At 34.1% G+C, this 10,572-nt stretch overlaps 1 protein-coding gene across 2 annotated transcripts; it reads left to right on the forward strand.

The window, feature by feature from the left end:
• The first annotated feature begins 789 nt into the window (after window positions 1-789).
• Window positions 790-5,959, forward strand: LOC139778393 (uncharacterized). Of its 2 annotated transcripts, XM_071716307.1 has the most exons (7): window positions 790-1,104; window positions 1,174-2,256; window positions 3,332-3,535; window positions 4,176-4,249; window positions 4,327-4,525; window positions 4,609-5,245; window positions 5,327-5,959. In XM_071716307.1, the coding sequence occupies exons 4-7, from the start codon at window positions 4,178-4,180 to the stop codon at window positions 5,352-5,354; spliced, it is 936 nt and encodes a 311-aa protein (XP_071572408.1). In that variant the 5' UTR covers window positions 790-1,104; window positions 1,174-2,256; window positions 3,332-3,535; window positions 4,176-4,177; the 3' UTR covers window positions 5,355-5,959. The 2 variants fall into 2 exon arrangements, with proteins under 2 accessions (XP_071572408.1, XP_071572409.1); XM_071716308.1 differs by lacking the exons at window positions 790-1,104; window positions 1,174-2,256 and having other exon boundaries at window positions 3,309-3,535.
• The last annotated feature ends 4,613 nt before the right edge of the window (window positions 5,960-10,572 follow it).

A 10,572-nucleotide genomic window follows, 5' to 3' on the forward strand; every position in this document is an offset into this window, starting at 1 on the left:
CTGTCAGACTTTTCAAACGTTTAGCAAACGCTTTTCCCAACGCCGTAAGACAAGCGTTTTCACTCCGTTCAGCAAACGCTTTTCCGATGGCGAATTGTAGAGGCGCAGTGAACGTTTTGTAAGGCGTTAACGCAAACGGCTTGGAGACGCCCAAGAAACGCTTTTCCCGACTTCGTAACACAAGCGTTTTTCCTCCGTTCAGCAAACGTTCTTCTAATGCGGCAAATTGGAGGGAGTTAGTTCGTAAGTCGCGTTACCCTCTAAGTGACGTACCGTCGCGTGCTGTGGCGTATCGTCGTTGACGCGTGGAATAAGTTGAACTTCTTCTGCGGGTGGTACGACGTCAATCTATCGGACAAGGGTGCGTGAACGTCCGCCAAGTTCACCGGTTTCAAGGGCGAAAGGTCGCGCGACCGCACGCGGAGCTGCATTCGTCGTCCATTGCGGCGTTTCCGTGAGTCGCGCAGTTAACGGATTCTACGTTGTACAATGTGGTGATGTTATGTCTGAACTAAAGAAATATCTTGTTTTTTAGTTAAATCTTTGCCATGAGTGTAGTGGACAATTCTGGGTGGTATGCGTTGGTGAAGTACAAAAGTGGCAATAAAACAGAAATACTGCCAGTGCATAAAATTAAAGTGAAACTCGGAAAAAGTGAACGAAAAGCATTCAATTCGAAATCTTTAACGGATTTTGATAAAACAAAATTCTACACCATTAACACTACGCATGGCAGCGAGGATGGAAAAGAGCACAAGTGGTATGCTCTAATCGGCTTGCTTGCAGGTATGTAATATTCTCCCAAGCCTAACATGAAACCATAACCTGAAAATGACTATTATTTTTGTCCCTGAAATTGTTCAACGGTGGTCTTTTTAACTATTTGTTTCCAGTTTACGAGAACAATTCAATTTAGTCTTTACTTTTTGTTTTACAGAGTCTCGAGAGGCATTGGAACATGCCATGCTTATGAAGAGAGTTAGTTGGCCTATCATGTTAGGTACAGATGAATCGGAACCAAACTCAAGTGATAGTGATGCTGCGTTACAGCGAGCACGAGCAGGTCCATCTAATGTGACCATCATTAGCAATCGTGATTTGAATGTAAGTGTAATTTTTGCAAATGTTTGACATATGGCAATTTAGCTGTACTGATATATCTTTTTTTTTCAGACAAATAAGAAAAAGACCAAAAAAGATGCTACTGATGCAGTCCATGCAAAATTACTGATATCTAAGAGTCTGAATTTAAGTAATATATGTAATGCACCAGAGCGAGCGTCACAGATGATGGAGACATAGTTACACGTTTGCTGCAAGAGAATACAGATCTAAAAGCTGCATTGAAAGCAGAAATGAAACGAAATAATCAACCTGGAGAAGAGAGGGATTATATCAACAGTCTCCAAGAATGTCTGCAAAAAATTGAAGAAAAAGTTGAAAAAATGCAAGACAAATTTGAACAGAAATTGGACAGTGTAAAAAAGGTGAACTTGGAGAAATTGGTAGAGTTGGAGAGGAAAATGGCAAATGTAAAGGACTCGATAAGTAAGTCCCCACTGCCTAACCCACAGTATGTGCAACATTGGTTAAACAGTTTGCCCGAAAATATAAATATTGAAAACTAATAAATTGACAATTACAGCAATATATTACCCGTACATTTATTGAAATACAAATAAAAAAACAATAATAATTTATAATAGATTATAATATTCAAGCACTTTTGAGTAATGCAATTGAAGATTAATTCCTAATTTATATTTTCTGTACAGCAGTAACTACCCAGACAGCACAAATATCTTAAAGACGTGTAAAAGATGTCTAAAATTTTTAGACATTATGCTGTCTGGATAGTCAAGTATACATATGTTTCTGTATTTTATTACATTGTATCTAGTTATATAGAAGTGATTGTTCGGATTGTATACTTTATTATTAATTAGTGTAGTATTAATTAGTGTAGTATCCAAGATGGCTGTAATTATAAAGTTTACTTGATTGATGATTGTGATATTTTCATGGCAGTAGGATCTGACAACTGTCAAAATCATAATTTAAAGACTACTTTTATGAGCACTATTATAAGGTGTAAGAAATATGATACATGATTGCCACAAATCTGGAAAAGTATAAGATCTGTAAAACGTGAATGTTAGATCGAGGAAACCTGGAAAAGTCAGGGTCTTTTAAAATACGAAATATGCAACAACCTTGAATATGAGTCACTTACGAAATTCACTTCAATATGCAGAGGTGAGAGTCCTTGTGCAATGTAATGCTCCACATGTTACCCCGGCAGATTTGGTTTGTTGTTTTCTACGCAATTTTCAATTGCAATGGGTTTCGTGTTTATCTTAATACATTATTTGATTAAGTTGGGCTTCGCTTTTATTTCAAGTGTGATTGTGGGCCTTTGTGTTCCCTCGCTAACTCTATTTTTTTGTTTTTATTATATTTTCATATACAGCACTGGTATCACTCTAAGGGTTTCTTGATTGATGTTCGACTATTGTCTCTTTCTGCACTTGTAAAGAATTAACCCACTCGGCATGTTATGTTGCTGAAATATTGAAATATTCGGAAATGGTGCAGAAATAGTTCGTTAACATTTCATTTGTAACTATGCATCTGAAATATTTCAGAAATGTACCTGCATCATGTTTTTTATAATATTGCATTAACAATATTTCTGAAATCTTTCAGAAAGTTGTTTACAATATTTGTAAGTTTCTGTAATATTGCAAAAAAATGTAGCAGATGCAATATTTCAGAAATATTTCTGAAACATTATAAAAGTAATATTACGTTTGCATTGCACGAATAATATATCTGTAACATATCAAACGCAACATTGCATTTAAAATATTTCTGAAAAATTTCTGAAAGATTGCGTAGATAATGAAAAATTGAATTGCAGGCAGTGAATTTCTACAATATTGCAGAAGAAATATTGCAGATGTAATGGTTTAGAAACATTTCTGATACATGATAAAACTATTATTACGTTTACATTGCACGCGTTATATTTTTGAATGTTTCACATACAACATTGCATTTGTAATATTTCCGAAAAATTGCTGACAGACTTTAGAACTTATAAAAAATTAAATTTATTATTATATAATATTGCATTTTATTGCATTTTTTCTCTTTTATTAAGAATTTTTTAATATTCCAAATTTTGTCATATGGCATTTTTAATATAATTTTGTCATATGGCATTTTAATATAAATATAATATTAATAATATTTAATATAAAATAATATTCGACGCTGACTGGCAAAAAAGATTATTTGTATATCTGTATTGTTTATTTTTATGCGATAGCTTTATGCTCACCAAAATAAGCAAGTATAAGAAAGAAAGAAGCGCCAGAGTCAGAGGATCACCACTAACCTGTTCGATCATCGATGTCAAGCAACAAGGCGCCGGTATACTACTTGGATGGGTGACCGGCTGAGAGAGTGGATTTCTTCGGACAAATGCGCGGCGGCTATACGCACATGGCTTAATATATTTTTTTTTGTTACGGTAACAAAATATTTCATTTTTCACATATCAACAAATAGTTTTTGCGTCAGTAACAAAATTTTGTTTGCTAATACAAAACATTTTTCTCAGTGTAAAATGTATTTGAAATATCTCTGAAGTGTTTCTGCAATATTTCGTAGATATATTTCAGAAATATTTCAGAAATATTGCCGAAATCTTTCAGCAAAGTTGCATTTGAAATAATTGTGCCGATTGAAACATTGCAGAAATGTTGCAGAAACGGTCGTGAAATATTTCTGAAATATTGATGAAAGGTGTAATATTTCAAATGGAATTTTGCAGAAATGTTTCTGAAATATTACATGCCGAGTGGGAAGGGTTTGAGGTTATATTCTACATTAAAAAACCAGTTCAGAGCCTCGATTCTTCAGCATGTATGAATAACTTTCATATGCGTACGATGTCCTATATCCAATAAGAAAGTTTGTTTTATATAAAACACTCTCCTATTAAATATTAGTCGATGTACGCATACGAAAGTTGATCGTACATACTCAAGAATCAAGGCTCTGAGCTGTCTCATGTGTAACTTTGCATATGAAGTGATTGTGTGAAAAATACACTCTCATTAGAAATGGCTACTTCTATTATCTATTCACGTTATCTGTTCATGTTATAGCAATGAGGCCACCACTGTCTTCTGCAAGTTCGGCCACCTCCACTAGTGAGGTTTTGTCAGATACAGAGGAGAAGGTGAGTTGAATGCCACTTTTGCTTTCTATTGTAATCTAATTTCTATCATTAACCGCATGTGTTCTCCCCTATATCAGGTACCCCTTGGAGATGGAATTTTCTGCTCCAAAGCAGCGTATAATAAATTAGTAAATGTGGAAGAGAGCCACGCTGACTGGGCATATGCTCTTCTCAAAGGAGTCTTCGGTAGAAAAGCGCACCTTATGAGGGTGCGAATCAACAAAAAACATACTGAGAATGAGAAGTTTCCTTCGAACTTCCTCATGGTGGCCAAGTGTGAGTAACTGTTCCACATGGATTTTTTAAATCATGCGATAATTGTAGATTGTACTTGAAGCTTAGATTCTCTCTTTTTACAGCTCTGCACCGTGATTGGCTAATAAAACAGAAGATTCAGGATGAGAGTGGACAGCTGCATTCAAAATACTCAGCCACAGAAGTGGAGAAGTACGTGAATACGCTCCCTGGTTACCTCGCGGATCGGACATATGATATGCTGGGCCCCCGGGGCGCGAGAAAAAGAGGTGGAGACCTCAATGCCCCTGAGTGCAGGCGAAGTGGATCCACCAAGCCAAAACGCAAATATACCAGAAGAGGTCAGCCGCTGGTTGAAATACAGCAACTTCAACAACAAGTATCACATATAGTGCAGCAACGCATCAGTCAACAGCTACTCCCACCTCATCAGCAACCACTACCCGCAACAACAGCCACCGCAACAATCACCACATCAAGAACCGCCATACCAGCAACAACCATCACAGCTGTTATTACAGGAACAAGTTTCCGATTATTCTGCCGATTTCATTCAGCCATCAACATCAGGAGCAGTAGCATCAGTGACGCCAGTTTCCGATTATCCTGCCGATTTCATTCAGCCATCAACACAGGAGCAGTAGCATCAGTGACGCCAGTTTCCGATTATCCTGCCGATTTCATTCAGCCATCAACATCAGGAGCAGTAGCAGTGACGCCAGTGACATTTGAAAATCTTAGGTATGTACTGTTAAATTTGAGTACGTACAATTTTGTGAAATATTTTATCGATTGTCCTTAATATTTTTCTTTTGTTTTCAGGAATACAGCCACATTCACCACTCTTTAAGACTCTATATATAGATTATACAGAGATATATACAGAAATATATACAGATATAATATACATAGATATATACAGAGAGATATATACATACCCAGATAACATGCATGTTGCATAAGACGTCGTAAAGATATCTTAAAGATATCTTAAGATTATCTTAGTTGTCTAAAGCTACAACGACATCTATCGCAATGTTCACCGTTTAAGCGATCGTAACGCTCGTCGTAATAGCTATCGTAAGCTCATCGTATGAATTGATTAATCAGCTGAATTCAGCTGAACTCTTACGATTACGACGCTTGTCTGGCGTTACAACATAACCTAACCTGTCAGCTTTCTCGACGTGCGAAGAAAAATGTGTTTATACCCAGGTAGCAAACACAAGTCATTTTGACGTCAAATTTTGGTCCTTTACTGACCATTCCTGACGTCACTAACTGGCGGCATAATGACGTTAAAATGACGGTCTAATGTCACAGACAATTGACGTCATTTTCTGACGTCTTATTGACGGCAAAAATAGTTCCATTGTACGACATACCGGTTTCTAGAAATGTTTTTGATGAAATTAAAATATTAAAATGTCTACTTGATAAACGTTTATAAAAAAATGTTCTTTTTCATTATCTAAGAAAAAAAAAACTTTTTTAACTGTTTTGTTTACATGCCATGTGCGTATAGCCGCTCTCAAGGCGGTCACCCATCCTAGTACAGTACCGCGTCCGAGTCGCTTGACTTCGATGATCCAGTGGACAGTGACGATCTTCTCACCCTGATGCTTCCTTATTAACTGTACTTGTCTATAACAGGTACATCTTTAAAGTGTTCAAAATTCTTGTAATGATAATCTTCTTGATAGCTATAACACTGCGTGAAATAGTTATCATAAAACTATAATCACACGCAACTACATCCACTTATACCATAAATTCGCCACTTCAATCATAAAGTTGCGAAACAAACACATTGTAGTTAATTTTGTGGTTTTTATTTTATTATTACTTTATTAAACAATATTAAGAAGTAAAAATAGTTATATTACAAAAAGACATTATTTGGACGACTTTAAGACGTCTTTAGATGGTCTAAGAAATGACGTTTTATAAACGTCCATTATTAGTCGCCGATGTCATAGGTTAACCTAACCAAAAATGACTAAAAATAGACGTCATAATGACGTTATGGAATAACGTCAGTATAATGTCATTTTTAAAGACATAGTCGCTTTTTGGTCATTTGACGTCATTTGTACAAACATGACTAGTATTTGACGTCAAAATGACTTGTGTTTGCTACCTGGGTAGATATATTGGCATTATAGATATACGGTTTACGACGGCTTCATTGCTTACGACCACGATCAAAGCGTTACGATAGATGTAGTTGTAGCTTTAAAGATATCTTTACGATGTCTTATGCAACATGCATGTTATCTGGGTAGATATGATATAGACTATATATGTATAGATATATACCCACTCGGCATGTAATATTTCAGAAACATTTCTGCAAAATTCCATTTGAAATATTACACCTTTCATCAATATTTCAGAAATATTTCACGACCGTTTCTGCAACATTTCTGCAATGTTTCAATCGGCACAATTATTTCAAATGCAACTTTGCTGAAAGATTTCGGCAATATTTCTGAAATATTTCTGAAATATATCTACGAAATATTGCAGAAACACTTCAGAGATATTTCAAATACATTTTACACTGAGAAAAATGTTTTGTATTAGCAAACAAAATTTTGTTATTGACGCAAAAACTATTTGTTGATATGTGAAAAATGAAATATTTTGTTACCGGAACAAAAAAAATATATTAAGCCATGTGCGTATAGCCGCCGCGCATTTGTCCGAAGAAATCCGCTCTCTCAGCCGGTCACCCATCCAAGTAGTATACCGGCGCCTTGTTGCTTGACATCGATGATCGAACAGGGTAGTGGTGATCCTCTGACTCTGACGCTTCTTTTTTTCTTATACTTGCTTATTTTGGTGAGCATAAAGCTATCGCATAACAATATTAACAATACAGATATACGAATAAATCTTTTTTGCCAGTTAGCGTCGAATATTATTTTATATTAAATATTATTAAATATTTTATATTTTATATTAAAAATACCATATGACAAAATTTGGAATATCAGAAAATTCTTAATAAAAGAAACAAAATGCAATAAAATGCAATAATTATATAATAATAAATTTAATTTTTTATAAGTTTTAAAGTCTGTCAGCAACTTTTCGGAAATATTACAAATCCACTGTTGTATGTAAAACATTCAAAAATATAACGCGTGCAATGTAAACGTAATAATAGTTTATCATTTATTAGAGAAATGTTTCTGAACCATTACATCTGCAATATTTCTTCTGCAATATTGTAGAAATTCACTGCCTGCAATTCAATTTTTCATTACCTACGCAATCTTTCAGAAATTTTTCAGAAATATTTTAAATGCAATGTTGCGTTTGATATGTTACAGAAATATTATTCGTGCAATGCAAACGTAATATTACTTTTATAATGTTTCAGAAATATTTCTGAAATATTGCATCTGCTACATTTTTTTGCAATATTACAGAAAATATTTCAAAAATGTACCTGCACCATGTTTTTTGTAATATTGCATTAACAATATGTCTGAAATCTTTCAGAAAGTTGTTTACAATATTTGTAAGTTTCTGTAATATTGCAAAAAAAATGTAGCAGATGCAATATTTCAGAAACATTTCTAAAGCATTATAAAAGTATTATTACGTTTACTTTGCACGAATAATATTTCTGTAACATATCAAACGCAACATTGCATTTAAAATATTTGTGAAAAATTTCTGAAAGATTGCGTCGGTAATGAAAAATTGAATTGCAGGCAGTAAATTTTCTACAATATTGCGGGAGAAATATTGCAGATGTAATGGTTTAGAAACATTTCTGATACATGATAAAACTATTATTACGTTTACATTGCACTCGTTATATTTTTGAATGTTTCACATACAACATTGCATTTGTAATATTTCCGAAAAGTTGCTGACAGACTTTAGAACTTATAAAAAATTAAATTTATTATTATATAATTATTGCATTTTTTCTCTTTTATTAAGAATTTTCTGATATTTTAAATTTTGTCATATGGCATTTTTAATATAAAATATAAAATATTTAATAATATTTAATATAAAATAATATTCGACGCTAACTGGCAAAAAAGATTTATTCGTATATCTGTATTGTTAATATTGTTATGCGATAGCTTTATGCTCACCAAAATAAGCAAGTATAAGAAAGAAAGAAGCGTCAGAGTCAGAGGATCACCACTACCCTGTTCGATCATCGATGTCAAGCAACAAGGCGCCGGTATACTACTTGGATGGGTGACCGGCTGAGAGAGCGGATTTCTTCGGACAAACGCGCGGCGGCTATACGCACATGGCTTAATATATTTTTTTTTGTTCCGGTAACAAAATATTTCATTTTTCACATATCAACAAATAGTTTTTGCGTCAGTAACAAAATTTTTTTTGCTAATACAAAACATTTTTTTCAGTGTAAAATGTATTTGAAAAGTGTTTCTGCAATATTTCGTTGATATATTTCAGAAATATTTCATAATATTACCAAAATATTGCCGAAATCTTTCAGCATGGTTGCATTTGAAATAATTGCGGACATTGAAACATTGCCGAAATGATGTAGAAACGGTCGTGAAATATTTCTAAAATATTAATAAAAGGTGTAATATTTCAAATGGAATTTTGCAGAAATATGTTTCTGAAATATTACATGCCGAGTGGGATGTATAAAATTAATGGTTATCCACCTGTCAATTCTACAACATTATTGCAACGAGGACACTTTACTTTTGCGCGAATAACATTCTTTGCGCATAAATACTTCAACAACTCGTTGTAATTTGTTGTTAGTGCGAGGAATTCGTTAAATTTCATTTTTAGACAGTTCAACAAGTTATTTGTACGAAAACCTATCGTATACTGGCTCATTTTCGAAGAGTACAGTTTGAAATTTGTAAGAAATATCAACAACAGTAAGAAGGATATTCAAGGACAACTTACGAGTATGTTTACAAACAAAGATTTACATGAGATTCACCTGTACGCAGCTCTTGGTATGTCACTCAGTATTACTACGCGTAGCCAGTGTGTCGTGTAGTCAGTGTGTCGTGTAGCCAGTGTGTCAAAATAGTAATATCTGTTAGAATTTGAGCAACTCGCGCCCTCGTGATACCCTATAGATAACCAAACCGTGACGCCGCTGCGGAACATAGAGGCATTAGTGTTCTTACATCTAGTTATTTTTCAGATGACGCTGTCTTCGACGGCATCCACCGTAAGAGAAATCTTTAACTGTCGCCTCCCCTTAGTTCTAGTTCTTTCTCGACCGCAGCCTCGTACAGATGTATACGCCCACTCGGCATGTAATATTTCAGAAACATTTCTGCAAAATTCCATTTGAAATATTACACCTTTCATCAATATTTCAGAAATATTTTACGACCGTTTCTGCAACATTTCTGCAATGTTTCAATCGGCACAATTATTTCAAATGCAACTTTGCTGAAAGATTTCGGCAATATTTCTGAAATATTTCTGAAATATATCTACGAAATATTGCAGAAACACTTCAGAGATATTTCAAATACATTTTACACTGAGAAAAATGTTTTGTATTAGCAAACAAAATTTTGTTACTGACGCAAAAACTATTTGTTGATATGTGAAAAATGAAATATTTTGTTACCGTAACAAAAAAAAATATATTAAGCCATGTGCGTATAGCCGCCGCGCATTTATCCGAAGAAATCCACTCTCTCAGCCGGTCACCCATCCAAGTAGTATACCGGCGCCTTGTTGCTTGACATCGATGATCGAACAGGGGAGTGGTGATCCTCTGACTCTGGCGCTTCTTTCTTTCTTATACTTGCTTATTTTGGTGAGCATAAAGCTATCGCATAAAAATAAACAATACAGGTATACGAATAAATCTTTTTTGCCAGTCAGCGTCGAATATTATTTTATATTAAATATTATTAAATATTATATTTTATATTAAAAATGCCATATGACAAAATTTGGAATATTAAAAAATTCTTAATAAAAGAGAAAAAATGCAATAAAATGCAATATTATATAATAATAAATTTAATTTTTTATAAGTTCTAAAGTCTGTCAGCAATTTTTCGGAAATATTACAA

This window comes from Temnothorax nylanderi, unplaced genomic scaffold, assembly GCF_030848795.1.
Source record: "Temnothorax nylanderi isolate EJ_2023f unplaced genomic scaffold, tnyl_v1.0 TNYL_tig0182_pilon, whole genome shotgun sequence".
Classification (NCBI taxonomy): domain Eukaryota; kingdom Metazoa; phylum Arthropoda; class Insecta; order Hymenoptera; family Formicidae; genus Temnothorax; species Temnothorax nylanderi.

Excerpts from the sequence above, each read along its gene's own strand:
- LOC139778393 (XM_071716307.1), top strand. The coding sequence starts at position 4,178 with ATGAGGCCACCACTGTCTTCTGCAAGTTCGGCCACCTCCACTAGTGAG. Across the intron at positions 4,526-4,608 it reads CTTCCTCATGGTGGCCAAGT|CTCTGCACCGTGATTGGCTA; the intron begins GTGAGTAACTGT and ends CTCTTTTTACAG. Across the intron at positions 5,246-5,326 it reads GTGACATTTGAAAATCTTAG|GAATACAGCCACATTCACCA; the intron begins GTATGTACTGTT and ends TTTTGTTTTCAG.